Here is a 27,845-nt window from a genome sequence, read left to right as displayed (position 1 = left end):
GTGGTGAGAGCGGGGCTACTGGCAGAGAGCAGACTGGGGGCTGTGGCTGGAGGGACCAGGCTGGGGCATGGAGGATGGGCCAAGACTCGCCTCTGTGCCCACTGTTCCTTTCAAGGTGCAGGAATTTGTGCACTAGGACCCTAGTATGAAATAATCACTATTTGAACTGCCTTCAACAAACACATTGAATTGTTCACTGTGTCTGAAAGTAGCTAAGTGATTCTGTGCCTTGTTTTACAAGAAGTGGGCATATATATGTGCACATATATTTGAAGAGAATGAAAATTCAATAAGTCCCTTTAGAGTATGAATTCTACATTATCAAACTTATAATTGGAACCATATACCCATTATCAAAGACTAAAAGGAGAGTGAAAAAACCCAGTGAATCTTTTTAGGGGGCTGTGAGGTAAACAGAATTAGCTACTGAAACTAAAGTCTTTCATAAATAGCTCAGTGTACAATAGGAAGCAATTAGCTGTTGTTATATTTTTCAATCCACATAAGTTTTGATGATGAATTAACTTAAACTGAATGAAAGCATATGACTTCCATGTCTGTAGGTAAGAAGTGATGCTGAGGCTGGATGTACAGTAAAACAAAGGAGCATTGATGGTCTTCCAAAATGAAATAGAAGGATGAATTATTTTGCACAATTCTAACTTTTGATTAGCAAAAGATAAAACTACAGATTTTTGCACCAAAATAATATTAAAATATTCTGAGTATTTTCAAAATAATATTAATATGTGAATAGACTACTTAATGTTCTTATGTTCATGTGTAATATTTGAAACACAGTTAAGCTAATATTTTGGTATAACTTTGCAATTAGAATAACAAATTTAAAAATATATTCATATGGCTTTATTTTTGGTTTACTTTTTATAAGTCTTTATGTTTGGCATGACATATTTATAATTCTTAACTAGGTAGTCACTTGAAAACAAATTTGGATCTGAGAAGCTAAATTGTGAAAAGTAAAATTGTCACAGGAGATAGTGACCCTTACGTCGCAACTTCTTGGTGGAATAAAGTGGAGGAGTCCTATCTACGAGGCATATCAGCTTCAGACCTCTGAAAGAACTACTCTCTTTTTTTCTTCTTTCCTGTTTTAAAAAACTTCCAGAAACAAAACAGAACACATTTTGTGATGACAAATGTAGCAGTTGCCACACAGGCCAGCAGGAACCCAATCACATCCAAAGAGTGGTACTGGACCCAGGTGAGGTCAAGGGCGGCTGGCCGAAGATGTTTGGCTCCTTTGTGGCGCATGACAAACTCTATCCAGAAGACTGTTCGATCTAGAGGTTTCATAGGCTGGTCATGATGAATTCTTGATAACTTCATAGTGTTCTCCTTATATCTAAAGGGGAAACACAAAGATATCAACATTGAAAGAAAGTTAATTTCCTTAAGCCAATCATTCCCATTCAAAGTTGTATTTTTTTAATTAAAAAATATTTTTATTGACAGGTCAGCATGGCTAAGTGGTTGAGCCTTGACCCATGAACCAGGAGGTCACCATTTGATTCTGAGTCAGGGCACATGCCCAGGTTGCTGGCTCGATCCCCAGTGTGGGGTGTGCAAGAAGCAGCTGATCAATGTTTCTCTCTCATTATTGACTAGAGGCCTGGTGCACAAAATTTATGCAGTTGAGCGGGGTCCCTTAGCCAGGCCTGCACAATCTCTCTAAGTCTGGGAGCCCTTGGGGGATGTCCGACTGCTGGCTTAGTTCCAGTCCCCACGTGGAGCGGGCCTAAGCTAGTTGTCGGACATCCTTAGTGCTGCTGCGTAGGTGGGAGAGGCTCCCACCACTGCCTCTGTGCTCACCAGTCATAAGGTTGGCCCACAGGGGGAGCACACTGACCACCAGGGGGCAGCTCCTGCATTGAATGTCTGTCCTTGGTGGTCAGTGCACATCATAGCAACTGGTTGTTCCACTGTTCGGTCTATTTGCATATTAGCCTTTTATTATATAGGATGTTTGTATCTCTCTCTCCCTCTTCCTTCTTTTCTGAAATCAATAAAAATATATTTAAACAATATACACAAAAAACATTATGCCATGTGAAAGAAGCCAGTTCCAAAAGATCATATATTGTATGATTCTGTTATTATGTAATGTTCAGAAAGACTAATCTATAGAGACAGCAAGTTGATCAATGGTTGCTTTGGTGAGGGAGATGGGAAGTGACTTCTAAGGCATATGATATGTCTTTTTGGGATGACAAGAATACCCTAAGTTTATATTATGGTGATAGTTTCATAGCTTTGTAAGCATACTACATATATTTGAAATATATAATTTTAACATGTGAATTTTATGGTATGTAAATAATATCTCATAAAATCTGTTAAAATGATTATAATAAAATTTTGGGGAATAAAGATATTTATAGTTTCAGAAATTTTAGATATTGAATTTATTTAGATAAAGAATTTATTATTTTATTCTAGTTTATCACTCTTCCTTCTATGTGTTTGATCATATTAAAAAAAATGTGTCCTTCTAATTACCTACATAACTTTATATTATTGGAGGAGAAAATTGTTGCATTAGATGGCTCCCCATTAAATACATGGGATTAAAATACAACTTTGAAGTAAATGTGTGGTCAAAAATAAAAGTAGATTAGGATGGGTTAACTCATGTTAATAATGTCAAAATTAGCCTCTTAAAATTGGGATGAAATTAAGATGCACTATTGACAAAATAATCTATGTATAAATACTATCTATAAAATATATGTGATACTTACGAAGGGTCATTAATAACAGTCTTCAATGCATTGAGCAAATCTGCACTAGACATGGTGTTGAAGTCCAATCTGACAGCTGCTCCCTTTGTCTTCATGTGAGCAATGTTATCAGGTTGATCCCCAAACATAGGAAGGCCCACCATAGGGATCCCATGGTAGATCGCCTCATAGATGCCATTGGTTCCACCATGAGTTATAAAGGCTTTGGTTTTTGGATGACCTAGGATTGGGTGAATTTCAGCAAATTATGAATTATAAGTCTTGGAAATAAAATGAGAGTTGGGCAATAAAGGCACTGACAAAGACAATATATTTAGTAACAGATTGGTCTACCCTTCAGACTGTATTAAAATGTATTTCAGAACTCATAGGAAGAGAAACATTAGTCTGCTGGAGAAACAGTGAAGGCTTACATAGAAGATTAGTGTGTTTCTTTTGACTTGAAATGAATACAAGTTGCCAGTGGACAAATGGAAAGAGAGTATTCTGGATTTTAAAAAGTGTATGCTAAAAAAAAAAAGTGGTGGTGCATGTTGAAATATATTCTCTTAATAAAATAGTGAAGTCAGAGTGTGATATGTTGGTGCCAAGGCAACAGACAATGGGATGGTGGTGGCACCGGAATCAGAGGAAGGAAAAGCTACAAATTATAATGAAATATGTTCTTACTTCAGAAAGAGATATTAATTTTTTCCCCAATGGATAATGGAGAGTTACTGGTAATAAGAGAAGAGCTGATATTTTTCAGGGGCACCTGTACACCCTTACCATGGATTAAACCATTGGTGTAAGGAGAGAATTAGGAGGCAGAGTGATCAATGGTTGCTTTGGTGAGGGAGATGGGAAGTGAGATGGGAGGCTTGCTTGCTCCAGTGATGGAGGAAGGCAAGGTTCCCCGCCTGCCGCTGCCGGCCTCTGAAACTATGTTGCAAATATTTAGATGAACTAAATATCTTTTGTTTGTGGCCATAAGGAATGTGACTATGTAAGATAAGATGCCAACTGTTACAGCTTATCCCAGGGGTCCTCAAACTACGGTCCGCGGGCCACATGCAAATACAAATACTGTATTTGTTCCCGTTTTGTTTTTTTACTTCAAAATAAGATATGTGCAGTGTGCATAGGAATTTGTTCATAGTTTTTTTTTTTAAACTATAGTCCGGCCCTCCAACGGTCTGAGGGACAGTGAACTGGCCCCCTGTTTAAAAAGTTTGAGGACCCCTGGCTTATCCTTTTCCCCTAGGACTGGGAAAGAAATATAAGGAAGTTCATTTTTATTTTTGAGGTTTTCAGTAACAAATGTTCAATGCACTTTTATCCTAGTGAACTGTTTATCATTCTGGTTGACTTGATTCTGATTTCAGGGTTTTCCAGAATCTTACCAAGAAGGTCATTCTGGGGGATCCATTTATAGAGCCGGGTATTTGGCCCTAAGGTATCTGGTTTTTTGCCATCATATCTCCATATAACCTGTTAGGGTAAAGAAGGTAATGTATTACGTGAGTCAAACTGCAGAGTTATATCATGTTAGAATTCTAAATAGGTTAGGAGACATCTAGTTAAACCCCTGACATATTACAGGTAAGGAAATGAGGAAAAGACATTCTGATAATGAGAACCAATAAAAGGCTGATGTAACAGGCGCACATACTTATATTGTGTGTTACTTATTTTTATATTCAGTCAGGTATGAGTGCAATCATGATGTTTCACACTTTGGGATAGACAAATGAGATTATCAATGACCAATTCAAGCATATAAAAATTTTTAGGTAGTCATATAATTGTAGGGCAAAACCCAGCAAATTAATGGTTTATGCATTTATTTTAATTATTTATTATTCTAGCTGTCATCATCTAGATTTAATGTTAACCTGTTTATTTCTTTTTGAATTATGGGGAAGTGGTTTTCTTATATTCATTAATTTCATAAAGTATCTTAGAGTTTTACATAATTTGATTTACAAAATCAAGGCAATCAGCTATTTATGAGAATTAAATCATTTTGATGTTTAAGTTTATTATTAATAATAAATAATATCTGCTTAATGAGTATGTTTAGCTTCTTTTAGTTTTCTACTTACTAATCACCACTTCCAAGTGGTAATTTTTACCCGAATCCTGTATTATCACTCTAGCTAGGATGGAAAATTTTCTTAAAAAGTAGAAAAGAAAAGCCATTGGCACTTTATAAATAATAGTTTACCTGTTGAAAAGATAAAATATGATGATGATGGTAAATTTAATTAATTTGACTGTTAATATTTCAAAACATTATACAGTTCACTGACAGCATTGATTAATATGGTTAATCTATATCCTATCTAATAAAAGAGAAACATGCAATTTGACCATAACCCCGACACCCTTCCCATTGGCTAATCAGCATATCCTTATGCAAATTAACTGTCAACCAAGATGGCGGCCGGCAGCCAGGCACTGAAGCGAACAGGAGGCTTGCTTGCTCCAGTGATGGAGGAAGGCAAGGTTCCCCGCCTGCCGCTGCCGGCCTCTGAAACTATGTTGCAAATATAGAATTAAACAAAACCCCAGAAACCTGCTTTCAGTCAGCCAGGATCTCAGAGCTGGAGTCACAACAAAGTTTCAAATACAAAAGGTAAACAAAGGCCAGAAACCCGCTTTCACCAGCCGAGCCTCAGAGAGAAAGCCGACTCTCAGCTCCAGTGACAGCCATAGAAGGTAAATAAATCCCAGAAGAAAAAGGAAAAAAAGGAGAGGTTGGGAGGAGCTTCAGTCACCCAGCAGCCTGAAAACGGCCCTCAGCCCGTCACCCAGACTGGCCAGGCACCCCAGTGAGGACCCCGACCCTGAAGGGGGTGTGAGCAGCTGCAAACAGCCATCATCCCCTCACCCAGGCTGGCCAGGTACCCAAGCGGGACCCGCACCCTGATTCGGGACACCCTTTAGGGCAAACCAGCCGGCCCCCACCCGTGCACCAGGCCTCTATTCTGTATAGTGAAAGGGTAATATGCCTCCTAGCACCAGGATCAGCAGAGCAGTGAGGCCTCCTGGCCCCTGGAGCAGCGTGACAGGAGGCAGTGCCCAAACCCCCTGATTGCCCTGCAGCTCTGTGTGTGACAGGGGGCGGGGCCACAACCTCCCTATCCGCCCTGCTCTGTTCATAAAAGGTGAAGGCTCCCCAACCCCCTGATCGGCCCTGCTCTGTGCTTGATAGGGGGGAGCTCCCCAACCCCCTGCTCGGCCGTGCTCTGTGTGTGACAGGGTTGGGTGCCCCATCCCCCCCATGGGCCCTGCTCTGTGTGTGACAGGGTGGAGCCGCAACCTCCCCATCGAACCTGCCTTGAGTGTGACATGGGGCGGCGCCCCAACTCCCCAATTGGCCCTACCCTGAGTATGACTGAGGGTGGCATCGCAACCTCTTGATTGGCCCTGCTCTATGCATGACAGAGGGGAGCTCCCCAACCCCTTGATCGGCCCTCCTCTGTGGGTGACAGGGGGGAGCTCCCCAACCCCCTGATCCGCCCTGCTCTGTGCATGAAAGGGGGCAGCGCCCCAACTCCCCAATTGGCCCTGCTCTGAGCCCAACCAGGGGCTGCGGGGCAGGCACCTAGGGATTGGGCCTGCCCTCTGCCACCCGGGAGCACGCCTAAGCCAGCAGGTCATTATCTCCCGAGGGGTCCCAGACTGTGAGAGGGTACAATTGGGGCTGAGGGACAAACCCGCCCCCCCGCCAGTGCACACATTTTTGTGCACCGGGCCTCTAGTATATATATACATATATATATAATAGAGAAATATGCAAATTAGCCTGGATGCTCTAAGGGGAAGACCAAACAACAGGGACCAGAGCAGCCACAGGCTCCCAGCCTCACCAGCCCCAGAGCACCAGCACACCCTTGGGCCTGGAATAAGGACACATTCACAATTAGCCCAGAGTTACTGCACTGGGGCTGCAGATCAGGAGGGCTGTGGATGGGGGGACTGCAGATTGGGGGGAGTTGCAGATAAGGGCGCTGCAGATCAAGTGGGCTGCATATTGGGGCGGCTTGCAGATTTGGGGGACTATGGACCAGGGGGGCTGCAGATGGGGGGAAACTGCAGATCAGGTGGGCTTCAGATGCTGGGGCTGTGGCTGGGGGGGCTGTGGATCAGGGGAGCTGCAGATCAGGGGGCTGCGGCACTGGGGACCCCAGCTCCAAGCCCAGAGCCTGGCCTCAGGGCTGCAGCTGTGACTGCACTGCCCAGTGGGGAGCCACATAATGTGCCCCCACTGACTCAGGAGAGCCGACGGGTCCATGGGGATGGCCAAAAAGAGGCTTCGCCTGGCGTCCTTTACTCTGTGAGGAGGGCCCGGTGGATGGGAGTTGTGGGCCAGACTGTGACCAGCGATCAGTGTTTGAAGAGGGAGCCTTCAGCCCCGTGGACTTTCTCTCCCAAAAAAGCTCCGGCTCCTCCCTGCACTCAGGCCCTGCCAGAGGGCCATGCCGGGGCCACATGCTGGAGTTGCAACAGTGTTTCAATTATAGAAGCCAAACAAACCGAGGTCTCAGAGCTGGAGCCGAGCCTCAGAGCTAAAGCTGGCTCTCAGTTCCAGTGACAGCCATAGAAGGTACAGAAATCCCAGAATAAAAAAAAAAGAAAAAAAGGAGAGGTTGGGAGCTACAGTCACCCGCCAGCCTGAAAACGGTCCTCAGCCCCTCACCCAGACTGGCCAGGCACCCCAGTGGGGACCCCCACCCTGAAAAGAACTAGATGTGAAGGGGGCACGGAGTTTCTTCTAGAAGCAATACAACATTCTAAAAGTGATTGGTGATGTCCTGGCTGGTTTGGCTCAGTGGATAGAGCATCAGCCTGCAGACTACAGGGTTCTGAGTTCAATTCTGGTCAAGGGCACATGCCCGGGTTGCGGGCTCTATCCCCAGTAGGGGGTGTGCAGGAAGCAGCCGATCCATGATTCTCTATCATTGATGTGTCTCTCTCCCCCTCTCCCTCCTCTCTGTAATATATGTCAGTATATCTACACTAATAAAAGAGAAACATGGTAATTGGCGTACAACCGCTACCCTTCCCATTGGCTAATTAGCGAGATATGCAAATTAACCACCAGCCAAGATGGCGGCTAATTTGCATACTGCAGGCAGGGCCCGACAGTGCCAACCGCCAGCTTGCCTCCATCCAGGGCTGGCAGCAGAGGTCCCTGCCCTCATCCGGGCCTCGGTGGAGACCTGGGGCTGGCAAGTGAGACCGAGGTGTTCAGCACCCACTCCGCCCTCATCCAGGACTCCGGCAGGGAACCTGGGGCTGGCGGGTGGGACCGCAGTGTTGACACCGGCTCCACCCTCATCCGGGCCTCCCACGGGAACCCGGAGCTGGCCTTCCGCGGGGGACCGGGGCTGGCGGGTGGGACCCGGGTGCTGGGCACCCGCTCCACCCTCATCCGGGCCTCCCGCAGGGAACCCGGGGCTGGCGGGTGGGACCCCGGTGTTCGGCACCCGCTCCACCCTCATCCGGGCCTCCCGCAGGGAACCCGGGGCTGGCGGGTGGGACCCTGGTGCTCCGCACCCGCTCCGCCTTCATCCAGGCCTCCCGCAGGGAACCCGGGGCTGGCGGGTGGGACCCCGGTGTTCGGCCCCGCTCCGCCCTCATCCGGGCCTCCCGCAGGGAACCCGGGGCTGGCGGGTGGGACCCCTGTGCTCCGCACCCGCTCCGCCCTCATCCGGGCCTCCCTCAGGGATCCCGGGGCTGGCGGGTGGGACCCCTGTGCTCCGCACCCGCTCCGCCTTCATCCGGGCCTCCCCCAGGGAACCCGGGGCTGGCGGGTGGGACCCCGGTGCTCCGCACCCGCTCCACCCTCATCCGGGCCTCCCTCGGGGGACCCGGGGCTGGCGGGTGGGACCCTGGCAATCGGGCACCCGCTCCACCCTCATCCGGGCCTCCCGCAGGGAACCTGGGGCTGGCGGGTGGAACCCCAGTTTTCGGCACCCGCTCCGCCCTCATCCGGGCCTCCGGCGGGGAACCCCGGGGCTGGCAGGTGGGACCGCGGTGTTCAGCACCCACTCCACCCTCATCCGGGCCTACCGCGGGATCCTGGGGTTGGCGGTGGGGCAGCAGCTATCAGGTACCCGCCTGGGTATCCCCTGTGCTACCGGCCGGGCGGCAGCAGTGATCTGCCCGCTGGCGCATCCCATGTGCTACCCAACTCGGGTGGGCAGGTCACGGGCATGCCTGGCAGCCTCAGTCAGTGCCTCAAGCCCCAGCAGCAGCAGCGGCAGTGGCAATAGCAGTGGCGGCAGTGCCCCCGACCTGCCCGCCCAGGTTTGAGAGGCCCCAAGCTGCAGTGCTTTCCATCAGTCCACGGCTGGCGCACACGCATCCAGGTGAAATCACCAGCGCCTGCTTTCCCACAGGCCTGAGGGGCTCAGGCCTGTGGGAAAGCAGGCGCCCTGAGCTGGTGATCCCAAAGGCCTGATAGCCGGGCAGTGGAGGCTGTGTTGGGACTGGGGAGTGGTGAGCAGGCAGAACATGGCCCTGATTGGGCCAGTCGCTATGATGCCCACTGTAGCCAGCACACCGCCTGATCAGGGGGCCAGCAGCCAACCTCGCAGCCCCTCCTCCCTACAGGCCTTCCCCTGATCAGACTCTCCCATCCACATCGAGAGCAGGGTGCTCAGAGCCTGGACCCTTCCTGGCAGCCCCGAGTCTCTGGGGTTAAGAATTCTGATGGCCCTGCCCAGAGAGTAGAGGTGCCTGAGGGGCAGGGACTGGGACCACAGGCCTCCAGGGAGCACTGCAGAGTTGGCAATGAGAGGAGAGGGCCTGTGAAGGGGGAGAAGGTGAAGCCAGTGGACATCAGCCCAGAATCCAGCCCTTCCCCTCCAGAGGCAGCAGGACCTAAACCCCAAACCCCAGCCAAAATTGGAAGAGCCTGAGGGAGCTTCAGGAAACTCTACGAAAAGCTGCACATGGAGAATGAGAGATTTCGTGAGGCCCTGACCCAGACCATGCTGCGGCTGGAGCAGCTCAAGGTGGAGCTGGAGCACGCCATGCAGAGGCAAGAGCACTTTGCAAAGAGGCCGGCCATCCTGGAGCTGGTGAGATTTGAGTGCAGGGCCCTGGAGTGCAAGGCCACTGAGCTGGAAGAGGAGCTGAAGGGCCTGTCCAATCTCCGAGCTGACAACCAGCGCCTCAAGGATGAGAATGTGGCCCTGATCTGCATCATCAGCAAACTGTCCAAGTGACCCCGGAGGACTTGCTCCTGCACCCGCATTTATACAGCTGCTTTTGCCACATGCACCCCTTCCCTGTGTGAACATGAGTGATAGGGCTGTCGAGGAGTCTCTGAGAAGCCATAACCTTCCTTGAGATCTCCAGGTTAGGAGGGGAGGACAGAGCCCCCAGGAGCCAAGGGGGCCATCTGAGGCCAGGTAGGGGGACCAAGGCTGCAGGCAGGAACAGAAAGGAACTGGGGACCAGGAAGTGCCAAAACCAGTAGCCAGGACCAGAGTGGTCACCCAGAGGTCCCCTCTCACGTGTGCTGCCACCAGTCACCCCTCCAGGCCCTGAGCAGGGATCCGAGAATGTGCCAAGCATCCCGCCGGCCTGGGCCAGGTGAGCCTGTAAATAGGGTCTGTGTGCAATAGGGAGGGATGTCTTCTATTTTTTTGCTGCCCCCTCCCCATCGCTCTCATGGGCAGGGGGAGAAGGTCTTTTTCAGACATAGCATAGACACCACAAATTAAAATTGTGGAGTTGCCAAAAAAAAAAAAAAAAGAGCAGGCTGGCTGGCCAAATACCCCCTCTCTTCCCCCCCACCCCCCGCCAACCACATCCTTGACCAACCTGCCCCACCACAATAGGCCCATAGCCCCTCCCCTTGGATATCTGCCCCTGATTGCACCCCCCCACCCCAAGAGGGGGCAGGGTTGGGCTGCCAATGTCCTGCAGCCCCTCCCCAGGTTGGCCCCACCCTTGATCCCCCCACTCCAAAAGGGGGCAGGGCTGGCCAGCCAATCTCCTGCAGCCTCTCCCCTTGCCCAGCCCCACCCCAGATTGCCCGCCCCCCCCCCCCACCGCAATCAGGGGCAGGGCTGGCTGGCCAACCACCCATGGCTCTTCCCCCAGGCCACTGGCCCTGATCGTCACCCCCCAACCCATTTGGGGGGGGTGGTTGCCCAGCCCACCAACCAAAGCCCCTCCCCATGGCCAGCCCCACCCCTAATCGGCCCCCCAACCCCAATCAGGCTGGTGGGGGGGGGGGGCAGTTGGGAGCAATCAGGCCGGTGGCAGGGGGTAGTTGGGGGCAAACAGGCTGGCAGGGGAGGCAGTTGGGGGTGATAAGGCCAGCAGTTGGGGGTGATCAGGCTGGCAAACAGAGTGGTTAGGGGCAATCAGGCAGGCACGTAGGCAGGTGAGTGGTTAAGAGCCAGCGGTCCTGAATTGTGAGAGGGATGTCCGACTGCTGGTAAAGGATCGGGCCTAAACGGGCAGTCTGACATCCCCCAAGGAGTCCAAGATTGGAGAGGGTGCAGGCCAGGCTGAGGGCCCCCCCCCCCCCCCCCCGTGCACGAATTTTGTGCACCGGGCCTCTAGTATATACTGATAAAAACATAATATGCTAATTAGACCGGGAGACCTTCTGGATAAAGCCATGGTGGCGGGGCCGAGGCAGAAGTGGTTAGGGGCAATCAGGCCAGGGGGGGAGGGCAGTTGGAAGCGAGCAAGCCGGCAGGGGGGCAGTTGTGGGTGAGCAGGCTGAGTGGTTAGGGGAGATCAGGCAGGAGGCAGGTGAGCGGTTAGGAGCCAGCAGTCCCGGATTGCGAGAGTGATGTCCGACTGCTGGTTTAGGTGGGATCAGGCCTAAACCGGCAGTCGGACATCCCCCGAGGGGTCCCAGATTGGAGAAGGTGCAGGTCAGCTGAGGGACGCCCCCCCAACCAGTGCATGAATTTCGTGCACCAAGCCACTAGTTAGTTATAAATAGCCAAGCAATTTATAAGTCCACCAGTAAGCTGGATTCTAGGTTATATGTGGTTAAAATCTTTTTGCTATGTGAGTGTTAAAGTTACTTTAAGTTCTCAGCAAATTTGCATAGGTGATAAGGAGGAAGTTACATTAGTTAGGAAACTAAAAGTAGTTCACAATTATCCAGAGACTTCAAGTGTATTTTATGTATTAGAATAATTCACTACCATAATTCATGGAGACGGAGGAGCAGCTGAAACTGTCCCACGATAGGCTTGCTTCTGGTTGACTCTTTTTTATCTCCTCATATTCCTCCTCCTCCCCTCTATCAGAAGTTATTATTCTGATGGGTTGTTTTGGGGCCTCATTTTATAAAACACTGGGTCACCTTGAGGGCTGGACCCACCTCCACCTTTCTTTTATGTCTTCCTGCTTCAGAATTTAGCAGGGCCCAGCCCATCAGGGAGGTTCTCTTCACGTTTTACAGACCATTTTTTCACTTTCTCTAAGTCATTGTTTCTGGCTTAGGTACCTGGATGCAGCTTGGTGAGTCCTAGATATCCTTTCTCTGAATATCACCTTGCAACTGAATAGGCCTAATCCAAATTCCTGGGAAAGTAGGAGAGGCCTGGATTACCTGGCAAGTGTAAACTGTATGATGCCTTTCAGATTGTTATTCCCTGGTTAATGTTAAAATTTAACTCTATTCTGAGAACATTGGTAGTGTGTTCAGTACTCTAGGAATCCTGCAAGGAAATGTAGCAAATGACAGGATAGGATTTGGTGATATCTGTTCCTGCCCTATAATACTATTATCAAACCAAAATTCACACTGTACTTTTAAAATATACTTCTTTGTGACCAGAATGTTAATGGCAAAGTTATTATCCATCAAAAACACCCTCTGTACTACTTTAGCACCTGCCATGTGTATTTTGTTTTTCAAATTGTTATCTGAGATAATTGGAGCTACCCTAATAGTTTACCTTTCATGTAGAAATTTCTTAACCAGACATTTTACAGAGTTTAACACACTCATTAGTTTTCTGTTCTAAGGTAGTTTATCTAACCTTTTGAGGAACCTGGGCAAGGGCTGATGCAATCACATTGGCTCTTTCTTCTGTCATGATATTGGCCATCGACCCCAGGGAAAACACCACAATACCATTTTCTCCAGAACTCTGGACAAAATCTTCCATTTCCTGTGAAGGAAGAATTATTTTTTCCATTACAAAAGACAATAGCATAGTGAACACTATTGAAGGGATTACTACAAACGGCCAAAGAGAAAATTAAGTATCATAAGGAATTATTAGTGTAGTTCTTGTTATTTTAAATTGTGTTAAAATACACATATTATACTTAACATCTTATCCATTTCTAAGTGTATAGTACAGTAGTATATATATTCTTATTATTGTATAATTCATCTCCAGAACTTTTTCATCTTGTAAATTTTTACTATATATTTCTTAAACTGTAATTCTCCACTTGCCACTTTAATAGTCCCTGACAACTATCATTCTTCTTTCTGTTTCTATGAATTTGACTAGTTAATGTTATTAATTAATATATATTCTTGTAATGAGGTTACACAACAGGATCTTAACTCACCTTTATTTCTTTATTGTAGTTCTACTAAATTACTTGCATTTATGCTTGTCAGGTTTTCTGGAGAATTATTGTAGTACTAGGGGCCCGGTGCACAAAAATTTGTGTACTCGGGGCGGGAGGGGGCGTCCCTCAGCCCGGCCTGTGCCCTCTCCCAGTCTGGGACCCCTCGGGAGATAACAACCTGCTGGCTTAGGCCTGCTCCCGGGTGGCAGAGGGCAGGCCCAATCCCTAGGTGCCTGCCCCGCAGCCCCTGGTCAAGCTCAGAGCAGGGCCAATTGGGGAGTTGGGGCGCCACCCCCTGTCATGCACAGAGCAGGGCAGATTGGGAGGTTGCGATGCCACCCTCAGTCATGCTCAGGGTCGGGCTGATTGGGGGGTTGGGGCACCGCTCCCTGTCACACTCAAGGCAGGGTCGATGGGGAGGTTGCGGTGCCACCCCCTGTCACTCACAGAGCAGGGCCAATCAGGGGGTTGGGGTACTGCCCCCTGTCACGCACAGAGCAGGGCCCATCAGGGGTTTGGGCGTTGCCCCCTGTCATGCTGATCCCGGTGCCGGGAGGCCTCGCAGCTCCGCTGATCCTTCTGCTGGGAGGCATATTACCCTTTTACTATATAGGATAGAGGCCTGGTGCATGGGTAGGGGCTGGCTGGTTTGCCCTGAAGGGTGTCCTGGATCAGGGTGGGGGTCCCCACTGGGGTGCCTGGCCAGTCTGGGAGAGGGGCTGAGGGCTGTTTTCAGGATGGTGGGTGACTGAAGCTCCCAACCGCTCCTTATTTATTTATTTTTTATTCTGGGCCAAGGCCTCTGCTGCTGAAAGCAGGTATCTGGTTTGTTTCAGTTCTCTAATTGAAACACTGTATCATCTCCAGCTCTGAGATCCCACTGGCTGAAAGCTGGTTTCTGGGGTTTTGTTTAGCTTCTATATTTGTTACAATGTTTCAAACTGCCTGTTCAGAGGCCGGCAAGGCAGGTGGGGAACGTTGGAGTCCTCCTTCACTGAAGCAAGCAAGCCTCATGTTCGCTTCCAGCTGCCTGGCTGCAGGCCGCCATCTTGGCTGGCAGTTAATTTGCATATCGCCCTGTTTAGCCAATGGGAAGGGTAGCGGTCGTATGCTAATTACCATGTTTCTCTTTTATTAGATAGGATATTCATTAGTATTTTATTTCTTTGACTATGAATACTAAGAAAAAGTTCATTATGATTAGAATGACTATCTTATTTATCATCTCTATAATAATTTATATCTCATCTTAACTCTTGTCAGATTCTCCCAAACTTTCCCCCCATATCATTAAAATAATTTATTCAAGTATAGTTGGCATACTATATTATATTTGTGTCAGTGTGCAATGTAGTAATTTGACATTTATATATGTTACTATGTGGTAAGTCTAGTAACCATCTCACTACACAAAGTTAAGTGTTATTGACAATATTCCTTATGCTGTACATGAAATTCCTGTGATTCATTTATTTTATAACTAGAAGTTTGTACCTCTTATCTCTCTTCTTCCTTTCCTCCATTACCAACCCCTCCCCCTCTGGCAATCATCCTATCTAATAAAAGACAAAAAGGGTAATTTAGCGTACCTCTGCTACACTTCCCATTGGCTAATCAGGGCAATATGCAAATTAACCACCAACAAAGATGGCGGTTAATTTGCATACGCAGGCTCCAAGTGGTGGAGTGAAGCCAAACAGCCCCTGAAGCTGCGGAGCAGCAAGGCCTCACTGCCCCGGGATCAGCGGAGCCCCAAGGCCCCCCAACACCGGGATCAGCGGAGCCACAAGGCATACTGGCACCAGGATCAGCAGAGCCGTGAGGCCTCCCAGTCCTGGAGTCAAGCAGAGCAGCGAGACCTCCCAGCACTGGGATCAGTGGAGACACGAGGCCTCATGCCCCTAGGATCAGCAGAGCCGCGAGGCCGTCCAGCACCTGGATCAGCCGAGCTGCAAGGCCTCACTCCCTGGGATCAATGGAGCAGCGAGGCCTCCCAGCACCTGGATCAGCGGAGCCACGAGGCTTCCCAGCCCCTGGAGCATGTGACAGGGGGCGGTGCCGCAACCCTTGATTGGCCCTGCTCTGTATCTGACAGGGGGCAGCGCCCCAACCCCTGATCAGCTGGCTCTGTGTGTGACAGGGGAAGGCATCCCAACTGCCTGATCTGCCCTGCTCTGTGCGTGACAGTGGGGAGCTCCCCAACCCCCTGATCGGCCCTGCTCTGTGCATGACAGGGGGAACTCCCCAACCCCCTGATCGGCCCTGCTCTGTGTGTGAGAGGGTGTGGCGCCCCAACCCCCGATGGGCCCTGCTCTGTGTGTGACAGGGTGTGTCTTCATGACAGGGAGCAGCACTCCAAACCTCTGATCAGCTGGCTCTCTGCGTGACAGGGGGGAGCACCCCAACCCCATGATCGACCCTGCTCTGTGTGTGACAGGGTGTGGCGCCCCAACCACCTGATGGGACCTGCTCTGTGTGTGACAGGGGGTGGAGCCACAACCTCCTGATCGGCCCTGCTCTGTGTGTGACAGGGTGCGTCTTCATGACAGGGGGCAGCACCCCAAACCCCTGATCAGCCGGCTCTGTGCGTGACAGGGGGCAGCACCCCAACACCTCCTCATCGGCCCTGCTCTGTGTGTGACAGGGGGCGGTGCCACAACCCCTTGGTCGGCCCCACTCTGTGCGTGACAGGGGGGAGCTCCCCAACCCCATGATCGACCCTGCTCTGTGTGTGACAGGGTGTGGCGCCCCAACTCCCCAATCGGCCCTGCTCTGAGTCCGACCAGGGGCTGCAGGGCAGGCACTTATGGATTGGGCCTGCCCTCTGTCACCTGGGAGCGGGCTTAAGCCAGCAGGTCGTTATCTCTCGAGGGGTCCCAGACTGTGAGAGGGCATAAGTGGGGCTGAGGGACAACCCCCACCCCCCGCCAGTGGACAAATTTTTGTGCACCAGGCCTCTAGTCTCTATATATAAAAGTCTATATGCTAAATGTCCAACTGTATGAGTAATGAGGTCATGTAGCAATGCCCAGCTTCCTCTCCCTAGCGACTAGCCTCCTTGAAGTTTCTTCTGCCCAGGGACATGACTTGCTTTATAGCCAGGTGTGAACATTTCACCCTTGTCTAATCTCATATGACATTCACAGAAGTCCTGGAGTAGGTAGATAGGAGACTTGGTAGCATCCTATTTTCTTTTCATTAGCAGAAAAACAGAGATTTAGAAAGCTTAGAAAGTTAACCCGACTGAAAAGAAGTAAGAAATGGTGAAACTTGGAAATGACTTCAGGTTTTCTCACTGCACTGAATATAGTCAAACACTGCTGCAGTTAAATATTTTACCCTTTCTTCTCCCTGTGTGATCTACAATAATAATCTGCTTCATGTTGATATTTACTGCTGTGTTGCTGACAATTACCTGAAAGAGAAGTTGAGGTGCTTCACTGGGCTGGAAGAAGTTTAGCTATATCAGAAAGCAGGTCTAATTAAGCAAGTTTATTCTATATATATATATAAAAGGCTAAGTTGACTAATGCATGTGCAGTATATGCTAGTGCCAATCACACGCATGTGTTTCTAGATGTCATTGTCGATTGGATTGTGAATTTGGTTGACACTTCTAATATAGAGAAAGGGCGAATAGCAATATTAAAATATTTCTTCTAATTGATTTCCTTTCAATATGCATGAATTTGTGCAGTGGGCCACTAGTTAGAATATAATTTGTATCTATACGTCTATTTCTGCTTTTTTGTTTGTTTTGTAGATTATACATATAAGTAAAATCATATAATATTTGTCTTTTTCTGCCTGAATTATTTAACTTAACATAATACCCTCTAGGTCCTTCCATGTTGTTGCATTTAGCAAGAGGTAATCCTTTGATATTGGTGAGTAATTTTCCATGGTGTGCATAGACCTCATGGATTTTACCCATTTATCTACTGATGGACACCAAGGTTGCTTCCATATCTTGGTTATTATAGTAAATGCAGTAATGAACATGGGGGTGTATATATCTTTTCAAATTAGTGTTTTTGTTTACCTCTGTTAAATACCCAGAAGTGGAATTGCTGGATTGTATGCTATTTTTCATTTTTTGAGGAACCTCCACAGTGTTTTCCACCAATTTACAACCTTACTCCATGTACAGGAGTTCACTTTTCTCTGCCTTCTTGAAAACACTTTTTACTTGTTGACTGATTTCTGGATATTCATTTTGTATCCTGCTACTTTACTTAATTCATTTATCAGTTCTAGTAGTTTCTGTGTGGAAACTTTAGGATCCTCTAGATACAGTATCATGTCATCTGCAAATGGTGACAGTTTTACTTCTTCATGTCCAATATCAATGCCTTTTATTTCTATTTCTTCTGTGATTGCTGTAGCTAGGACTTCCAATACTATATTGAATAAAGGTGGCAATAGTGGGCATCACTGTGTGTGAGTTGTTGTTTTTTATCGTAGAAGAAAAGCTTTTACATTTTCACCATTAAATACGATATTAGCTGTGGGTTTTATTGGTCATATATGGTCTTTATCATGTTGATGTATTTTCTCTCTGTACCCACTTTGTTGAGAGTTTTTATCATGAATGGATGTTGGATTTGTCAAATACTTTTGTATGTATCTATTAAGATGATCATATGATTTTTATCCTTGGTTTTGTTGATGTTGTCTATCACATTGATTTTTTTTGGTGTGGGGATATAGAACCAACCTTGCATTCCTAGAATACATTCCACTTGAGCATGATGTATAATCCTTTAACATATTGTTGAATTCAGTTTGATAATATTTTGTTGAAAATATTCACATCTATTTTCATCAGAGATATTGGCTTGTGATTTTTTTGTATTGTCTTTGTCTGGTTTTGCTATCAGGGTACTGCTGACTGCTTTCATAGAATGAGTTTGTGAGTGTTATTTCCTTTTCAATATCTCTGGAATATTTTGAGAAGGATAGGTATTAATTGTTTGGTAGAATTAAATGTTCAGTAGAATTTACTTGTGAAATTATCTGGTCCTGAACTTTGTCTTTTGTTTGTTGGGAGTTTTCTTTTTTTTTTTTTTAAATACTATTTCAATTTTCTTGCTTGTAACGGATATGTTCAGTTTTTATGCTTCTTCCTGTTTCATTCATTGAAGGTTTTATGTTTCTTGTATAGATCTTTTTCTGGAGATTTCTTCTATTCTTTCATTTGGGACCCGTTCCTTTGTCTGCCTATACTTGCTGTCTCTTTGTGCTTGTTTCTGTGTATTAGATCAATTTGCTTTTACTCCGAGTCTTCTGTATTCCCTCATTTATTTTACTTTCTGTGTTTATTTCCAAGAATTAGATGAAATGGCCACCTCTCCTGAACTTGATGAAGTGGCTTTGTGTAGGAATGATCTTTGTGTAGTCTGTGTGTGCTGTGGGGCTTCAGCAGCCTGGCTGGAATGGAAGTGGTTGTATGAGGTACCAGGGGTTCCCTGACATGCAGGCTAGCCACAGTTGAGGCAAACATGACCAATTTTCCCAGTGTGCCCAGCTCCGTGGGCACCCTGGTAGGCTGGATGGCTGGGTTTAATGAAGCCAGTGGCATATGGCTGCAGAATTGCCATGGCAGTTTGTCTGTCTGAGCCTGAGGTGGGTGTGGGGTGAGTGGCCTAGGGCACGCTATGGTGGCCTTGCAGGTGAGCTACAGCACTTGAATTGAATTCTTGCCCATGCTATCAGTGGAAGAGAATGTAAACATTGGCACTCACAGGCACCTCCAATCCCAAAGAGTATCCACAGAGCCTGGAGAGTTCTCACAGTTTCTCAACCTTCTCTACGCAGTCTCTCTCTCACAGTCTCTCTCTCATTTGTTTTGCAGAAGCTGTTCAGTCAACCCTCAGATGTTTTTTAGGAGGAAATGCTCTTCATGTAGGTTTATATTCTGAGTGTTCATGGGAAGGTGTCAGTTCAGGGTCTTCCTATGCTGAAATCTTGGACCTCTCTCCCTAAATCACTTCTTACAGGCTGGACAATTACTGTAATTCATGAGTCTGGTATTATTGTCCAGAATATCCATGAAATAGCCTTAAGATTCCTATTTATAATCCAGAATTAACCTAATATAGTTACTTATATGAGTGTCCATGTTTCTGACATGTATGTGTATGACAACTTTTGCTCTGAAATCATATTGTATGTTCTTGTAGAATATGCTATGTGTAACCGGCTGTGAGAGACTCTCATCATCACCTCGCTGACTCTCCCAGGGAGAACCTGCCCCACAGTGGGAGAAGTACAACTGGGCTTTCTGCAGCAAAGATCTGGTCACCCTCTTGAGTAGCTCATGTTGATGTATTTAATGTTGCTGGTGAAGTCACGTTCACCTGGAATTGTTTGAGATTTATTCTGATTGTGGTCCCTGATTTTTTATCAGTTTTCAAATTTTATTACTTTCAGTGTTAGAAAAATTCCTGATTTCTCAATGTGCTTTCTAGCTCCTTACCCCCAAAGGTGTAAGGAGACAACATTTTATGGATATCTGGTCCAAACTTCATACTCATCTATCCGCTCTTCCCCCTCCCTCACCCCTCTGATTTTTCTGTTTTAAATTGTTTACTTGTTTTTTCTCTCTGAAAAATAAATACCTAACCCTTCTAACATAAAAAGTTTACTTTCCCATTCTAATAATTGCTTCAAGCTTTTGTTTAAAACAATTGATATATAATTGAAATATAACATTCTGTAAGTTTATAGTGTATACTGTGTTAAATTGATTCATTTATATATTATGACTAGAGGCCTGGTGAATGAAATTCATGCGGGGTGGGGGGGTGGCCCCTCAGCCCAGCCTGCACCCTCTCAAACCCGGGACCCCTCGGGGGATGTCCGACTGCCGGTTTAGGCCCGATCCCTGATCCCTGAGATTGGCCTAAACCGGCAGTCGGACATCCCTCTCACAATCCGGGACTGCTGGTTCTTATCTGCCTGCCTGCCTGATTGCCCCTAACTGCCCCCCGCTGCTAGGCTGATAAACTCTAACTGCTTCTGCCTGTTGGCCTGATTGCCCCTAACCGCTCCCCCGGCAGGCTTGGTTGCCCCACACATCCTGCTGTTCAGTCGTTTGGTCGTCCCTCACTAACCCCCTGCCAGCCTGGTCGCCCTACACAGCCTGCTGTTTGGTCATTACTGTTATTGTGACGGCATCCTAGACAATTTGTATATTCCTCTATTATTAGTATAGATATAACTACGGGCCCAGTCCATGAATTCATGCACCTCGAAAGGAACTGTGGGCCATGAGGCTGCAGTGGGCACAGGGGCAGGTCTCAGTCCATCCTCTACACCGCCCCCCCTCGGCCCCTCACACTGTGGCCCTAGGTCCCCTGTCTGCCGGCAGCCCTGCTCCCGCCACCACAGCTCCCATGTGCTGATGGTGCCAGTAGCGGGTATGAATGGGGCTGGCGCCATCAGTGGGTTTGAGTGGCGGCTGCTGGCCCAATTGCCCCTCAGAAGCAGGGAGATGAGGAGAAGCCCTCAGGGACTATTGGGACTGGTGCCGGGCGCCAGCAGCGCATGTGACTGGTGGCTCTGGCTCCAGCTGCAGGTGTGAGCGGGGCTGGCACCGGAAGTGGGTTTGAGCAGCAGCTACAGTGCCGGCCACGGGTGTGAGCAGGGCCATTACTGACAGCAGGTGCAAGTGGCGGCTGTTGGACTGGATCGCTCCTCAAGAGCAGGGGAAGGTGGAGAAGCCCTGAGGGGTGTTTGGGGCCAGCAGCCACCGCTCGCAACTACTAACGGCGCTGAGCAATCGGACTGGCACTGGGTGCTGGCAGTGGGTGTGAGCAGTGGCTCTGGCTCTGGCAGTGGGTGAGAGTGGGGCCTGTGCCAGCAGCAGGTGTGAGCACCCTGTGGGACCGTGGCGTGCGGGAGCACAGAATTTTCGGTAACCACCAGAGTCTTGCCCTGATGACAGCGACCAGCACCCCTCCATGGTCTGCTGCCCCTGCTCACCGGATCCACCATCCCGCCACTGCCAATGCCTGCATTGTTCTGCACTCCGCTGCCTGCAGCCAATGCCCACCATGTTCCACGCTAGCCCCCTGGTGATCAGTGCACGTCATAGCGACTGGTTATTCGGTTGTTCGGTTGTTCCGCCACTAGGTCTATTTGCACATTAGGATTTTATATATATAGATTACTACCTAACATTAGTGAACACCTCTATTAGGTCACATAATTATCTTTTTATGTGTGTGGTGAGAACATTTAAGATCTAGTCTCTAGAAACTTTCAAGTATATAAAGAGTATTGTTGGCTATAATCACTACAGATCCCAAACTTAATCATCGTCGAGTTGCAAGTCTGTACCCTTGACCAACTTCTTCTTACCCACTAATCTTTCTTTCACCAGTCCATGGTAATCACCATTATACTTCTGTTTCTAATGGGTTTGTCATTTTTAGATTCTACATATAAGTGATATCCTCTATTATTTGTCTTTTTCAGTGTGCCTTATGTCACTTAACATAATACCTTTGTGGTCCATCTATGTTGTCCCAAATGGTAGTATTTCCTCCTTTCTTATGGCTGAATAATATTGTAGTGTGTGTGTGTGTGTGTGTGTATTTCGCATCTCTTAAGTTGTTTCCATTTATTGGCTCTTGTTTATAATGGTGCAATAAATGTGGGATTATGGATATATTTTTGATATCCTATTTTTCTTACTTTTAGAAGTATACCCAGAAGTGGATTTGTCGATCAAATGGCAGCTCTGTTTAACTTCTTAGAAAACCTCCATACTGTTTTTCATAGTGGTTGCACCGGTTTTACATTCCCACCAACAGTGCACAAGATTCTGTGTTATCTTGTAGATCAGCAAGTTTCCTTAGCACAGCTATTTTGACTTTCTATTGGGTGAATCATATATCTCCATGTCTGTATTTGTTTGCTGGGGGATTGTTGTAGAATTTCGTGACCTAATGTTTCCTTGATTTTTCATGTTCTTTGGAATTTTGCATTGCTGTTTTTGCATTTGAATTAGCAGTCACCCACTTATGTTTACTACTCTCAGGGTAGAAATACCTTTCCTCAGTCTTCTATAGATAAGGCTTTTCCAGTTCTTGTATGAATGTGCCTGCTCTGTGCTTCATGCTCCGTCTTGTGGGAGGATTCTGTTTGTCCTGTTTGTCCTCCCTCCATATAAACCACCAGGCCAGATGCTGATCACCTCCTTTTTCTTTTCCTGAAGGTGGTGCTACAGCTCAAGTTTCTGGTTCTCTCTTGTCTGCAATCCCTTGACTGTATTCTGCTCTTGCTCCCTAGCTTTTTATCAAATTTTGCTCTTGCTGCTGCCCTTGGCAGCTTCTACATGGAGCTGGCCACAGAGGGGAGGAGATATGGGTTGGAATGCAGGTCACTGTTGTTGCCCACATGCCAGTATGTGGGGATCTGTAAAAAAGGTTTTCTTAATGGTTTGTGGTCAGGCTTCCTGATGGAGTACAGAATGCAGTCAGGAGGAACCCTGTCTCTTTAACATGCTCTCCACTAATCTTCTTTTTCAGATCTGCTCCCTCTCACCAGACACTGAGCTCCTAATTCAACACTCTGGATGCTGTGAGAGAGAAATGAGCTCTTTGGAAGCATCCTGCAAACCAGGGGAAGCTCGGCATCCACTCACCGGCTCTCTATCCCTGTGAGAGAAATCATGGGCACGGACGGGCCTTCTTTCAGCCTCACACTGAGCTCCCTTGGAGGAGGAATGATGCTGGCAAAATCACGCTTCCTCTTGCCCACACCAATGCATTCAAATTCATCTATTTTGTGCTCCTACAGAGTGCTGGAACTTCTCCTTTGGAAATCTGGACTTCCACAAACGTTCTCTACTCCATAGGTGACTGCCCAAGTCAGGGCTGTAGGTGCTCCTGGAGTGTAGCTAAGAGGGGCTGGAACAATTCACAATATCCTGTAGGTGTCACAGCCAGTACTGGAGTCTCTCTGCCTATTGCCTGATGCGTAGGTGGGAAAGACTCTTTCCATGTCCTTTTGCATTGGCACTTTTGTTCGTGGATAGATAACGAATTTTGTTGTTGAAGGAGGAAAATAACAAGGGATATCTCATGTTCACTTACACCAGATTGCTATTGTCACTCCTGAGGTATTCTGATCCACTCCCCTGGGATGCTCTGCAGCATTATTTTAGCATTATGCTTTTTTTTATTATAATACTTTTCACACCATTTTTATTACTTGCTTATATGATCTCTTTCCAAGTAAAATATCTGGTGTGGGGAGTAAAACCTGTGTCTACATTGCTGCTCTGTATATCCCCCCCTTGCACTGTGCTAGTCACTTTAAAATTAGTTTTTGAATTAATATCTGATACTTTTTTTATATGTTGAATAATGAAGGCCTTAATTTAACTGACACTAGTTCCAAAGTCTCTGAAGTATACTTCTTTATTTTGTAATAATAGTGTCATTCAAATTCTTGAAATAGTATGAATATCTAATTGGCAGGTCACATTACCCAGATTCCCATATCTCTCTCAGTGTGATCAGACCTTCTGAATGAAGAATACATCATCATTCCTACTGAAAATGCAAAGTAGGACAAACATGAATAGTTTTACCTTAGGCAGAGGCTTAGCAGGTTTGCAGTGGAGGCCTCCAACAAATTGAAAATGTGGCAAGAGTGGGCGAGGAAACTCAAAATCCCAATAGGTTCGAATAAACCATATTTCTGCTTTTCTCATTAACTCGAATAATGTAGTGGGTCTTCCTGAAAAGGAAAAAGAAAAAAAAAAAAGGTAGAGAAAATAATAATATTGTAATGTAAATATACCTTGTTGCTTTCTTAAAGGAAAAAAAAGAAAAGCTTAGAATAATGTAGCCAAAGATATTTAAAGTGTCTGTGATTTGATAGTGCAAACATCTACATATATAAAAGCCTAAATGACAATTTGGACCATTTGGTTGACCAAAAAAATGGTAGATCAGTCGCTATGATTCACACTGACAACCAGTGGGCAGATGCTCAACACAGGAGCTGCCGCCTGGTGGTCAATGCACTCCCACAGCAAACCTCCCATGATCAGCCAACCTATTATGGTCCATCCCCTCAGTGCTGGGAGGTTCCGCTGAACCCAGGCCAGGAGGTCTCGCAGCTCCACTGATCCCAGTGCCTGGAGGTCTTGCGGCTCCGCTGATCCCAGTGCTGGGAGGCATACTACCATTTTACTATATAGGTAAAGGCCTGGTCCAAGGGTGGAGGCCGGCTGGTTTGCCCTGAAGGGTGTCCTGCATCAGTCTGCTCCTACAGCCAACCTTCCATGGTCCCTCCCCCTGCCAGACGGCCCATATCAGGCCCAATCTCTGGCCACACTGAGGGACTCCACCCATGCACAAATTCGTGCACAGGACCTCTAGGATTTATATCATGTACATTTTTTATATTATGACTGGCAGGGGGTGGTATCCCTCAGCCCCACTTGTGCCCTCTCACAGTCTGGGACCCCTTGGGAGATAACGACCTGCTGGCTTAGGCCCGCTCCCGGGTGGCAGAGGGCAGGCCCAATCCCTAGGTGCCTGCCCCGCAGCCCCTGGTTGGGCTCAGAGCAGGACCGATTGGGGAGTTGGGACTCCGCCCCCTATCATGCACAGAGCAGGGTGGATCAGGAGGTTGCAATGCCACTCTCAGTCACACTCAGGGTAGGGCCGATTGGGGGGTTGGGGTGCTGCCCCCTGTCACACTCAAGGCAGGGTCGATTGGGAGGTTGCGGCGCCACCCCCTGTCACACACAGAGCAGGGCGGATCAGGGGGTTGGGGTGCTGCCCCCTGTCACCCACAGAGCAGGGCCGATCACGGGGTTGGGCACTCCCCCCGTCACACTCAGGGCAGGGCCGATGGGGAGGTTGCGGATCCACCCCATCACAAACAGAGCAGGGCCCTTGGGGGGTTTGGGGCACCGCACCCTGTCACACACAGAGCAGGGCCGATCAGGGGTTTTGGGAGCTTCCCCCTATCAGGCACAGAGCAGGGCCTATCAGGGGGTTGGGGTGCCTTCCCCTGTCACAAACAGAGCAGGGCAGATAGGGAGGTTGTGGCCCCGCCCCCATCACACACAGAGCCTCAGTGCGATCAGGGGATTTGGGCACTGCCCCCTGTCAAGCTGCTCCGCTGATCCCAGTGCTGGGAGGCTCCGCTGAACCCAGGCCAGGAGGTCTCGCAGCTCCACTAATCCCAGTGCCTGGAGGTCTTGCGGTTCCGCTGATCCCGGTGCTGGGAGGCATACTACCATTTTACTATATAGGTAAAGGCCTGGTCCAAGGGTGGAGGCCGGCTGGTTTGCCCTGAAGGGTGTCCTGCATCAGGGTGGAGGTCCTGCTTGGGTGCATGGCCAGCCTGGGTGAGGGGATGATGGCTGCTTGCAGCTGGTCACACCCCCTTCAGGGTGGGGGTCCCCACTGGGGTGCCTGGCCAGTCTGGGTGAGGGGCTGAGGGCTGTTTTCAGGCTGGCGGTTGACTGAAGCTCCCAACCTCTCTTTTTTTTTTGGGGATTTTTTTACCTTCTGTGGCTGTCACTGGAACTGAGAGCCAGTTTTAGCTCTGAGGCTCAGCTCCAGGTCTGAGACCTCGGTTTGTTTGGCTTCTATAATTGAAACACTGTTGCAACTCCAGCTCAGCCGGCTGGCTGAAAGCATGGGGTTTGTTTAGCTTCTATAATTGCAACATTGTTTCTTAGAGTGCAAGCTCAGAGCCCAGCAGTGGCAGGCGGGGAACCTTGGCTTCCTTCTTCACTGGAGCAAGCAAGCCTCCTGTTTGCTTCAGCTGCATGGCTGCCGGCTGCCATCTTGGTTGGCAGTTAATTGCATATCTTGCTGATTAGCCAATGGGAAGGGTAGCGAAGTTACAGTTAATTACCATGTTTCTCTATTATTAGATAGGATGTTTATATATATTAACAATACATATAAAATTTAACAGTTTTTCTTCTCTAACATCACATCAGGACATTCACAATCCTAGAAAATGGTTAAACCTAAGCCACTACAGAATTAAACATGCATTTGGTACTCTGTAAAGCTGCAGAAGTAATAGATGCAAATGTAAACAATGATTTTAATACCTCAATCAATTAAATATACCATATCCATGGAAACACATTTCCCTAAATTATTTCGTCTATTTTCTGCAATTTAGCAAGCTATTGCCTTTATCTGTGATTTCCCAAAAATGGAGGTTTTGAGAGTATGGCTCATTTCCTAGTACTATAATTACATGTGGTTCAATTTAGGAGCTTAATAATACTTGTACATTAATAAAAACATTTACAAATAACAGCAGGAATATATTCATAATGTATTGTAATTGATGTGCTCACTCCTAATTTTGACTCATTTTGTCTTTAATGAAGGGAGAGATTTCACAAAATATAGTTTACTGACTTACATATCTAGCCATCAACAAAAGTTTAGTGTTTAAGCAGATGAGTTGTAAGTGCTTAGTGAAGGAATGTGAAGTCATTAGAAACCTGAAATTATAAGTTCCTGAGTCTGGGATAGAGCACTCTAGTGTGAAGGAATCCTTCAGGTAATATGGCTAAATAATTCAGTTTTTAAATCAAACTAAACTACACAAGAGGAAGGAATTACTTAATGACATAATTTAAGCATTTCCATAATATTTGTGAGAATGAAAGATTATTTCACAATGTTATTTTATCATTTTACTTGTAAAAGACAAATTTGTCTCAATTAATATTTATACAAATCCACCTTTTAGGGCACTAGGAAAGTTAGGAGTTCTTGCTATCAAGTAAGGACATGACTTACCTAGTGCTTCGCTGTAAAGCTGATCCCACTTCTCACTAAATGCTTGGAACCAGAAATCAAAATAAAGCACATACATCATATTTTTTACTCGCTCCATGAATGTCATTTGATCACTTAATTCTGATAAGACAATAGGTACGTAGGATGGAGGGAATGGAAGTCCTCCACTGTACTTTTCAATTGTACAGCCAAAAGAGAAGCGGAGACTGTACACAAAAGGTATTTTAAGTAGCTCGGCCAGCAGCTCACCACAGGGTCCAGCAGGATCTGCAAGAACAACATCAAAGCTTGATTCCTGTAGTTTTGTCATAAGGTTATTGTTCAAAACAGCATCTTTACAGAGCTTTTGAATACAATCAAAATATTCGCAAGTGTTATCTTGCAATAGTGAAAAATAAGTCCAAAATGTATATTTTGGCGTATAGGTCCACTTAGAGGTCAGCCGCTTGAAAAGATCCTCAAAATCATCTTTTGTCAAAGATGTAGGAAAAACCTCAAATTGAATAGCAGATGGTTTATTGGGATCAACAAGAATTGAAGCTGAAGATGTCAGAACGGTCACTTCATGACCTCTCTGGACAAGAGCATCCACGATTGTCTTCATGTTGATCCAGTGGCTGTATTCTGTGGGCCACACCAGCACCTTTCCACAACCCCCAGGGCTGAAGTGACCACTCAGCTGTAGCAGCAGCAGAACTGAAATCCACTTCATAGGCAT

General features: G+C 47.3%; 1 protein-coding gene across 1 annotated transcript; it reads right to left on the bottom strand.

The window, feature by feature from the left end:
* Positions 1-781: 781 nt before the first annotated feature.
* LOC139007070 (UDP-glucuronosyltransferase 2B31-like) lies at positions 782-27,845 on the bottom strand. Its single transcript, XM_070410087.1, has 6 exons — positions 27,128-27,845; positions 23,926-24,074; positions 12,776-12,907; positions 4,145-4,232; positions 2,763-2,982; positions 782-1,366 (listed from the first exon to the last, which is right to left on the bottom strand). The coding sequence occupies exons 1-6, from the start codon at positions 27,843-27,845 to the stop codon at positions 1,087-1,089; spliced, it is 1,587 nt and encodes a 528-aa protein (XP_070266188.1). The 3' UTR covers positions 782-1,086.

This window comes from Myotis yumanensis, unplaced genomic scaffold (assembly GCF_028538775.1).
Source record: "Myotis yumanensis isolate MYYU_CA2020_CCGP unplaced genomic scaffold, mMyoYum1.0.hap1 SCAF_1, whole genome shotgun sequence".
NCBI lineage: Eukaryota > Metazoa > Chordata > Mammalia > Chiroptera > Vespertilionidae > Myotis > Myotis yumanensis.
Note: the sequence above shows the minus strand (reverse complement) of the source record. Positions and strands in the feature narration are given on the sequence as shown.

What these genes read in the sequence shown, in the direction of transcription:
- LOC139007070 (XM_070410087.1), bottom strand. Translation starts at nt 27,845, where the DNA reads ATGCCTATGAAGTGGATTTCAGTTCTGCTGCTGCTACAGCTGAGTGGT. An exon ending in GCTTTACAGCGAAGCACTAG is followed by an intron (nt 24,075 to 27,127) that starts GTAAGTCATGTC and finishes TTTCCTTTTCAG; the next exon opens with GAAGACCCACTACATTATTC. An exon ending in CTGCTAAGCCTCTGCCTAAG is followed by an intron (nt 12,908 to 23,925) that starts GTAAAACTATTC and finishes CTTCCTTCACAG; the next exon opens with GAAATGGAAGATTTTGTCCA.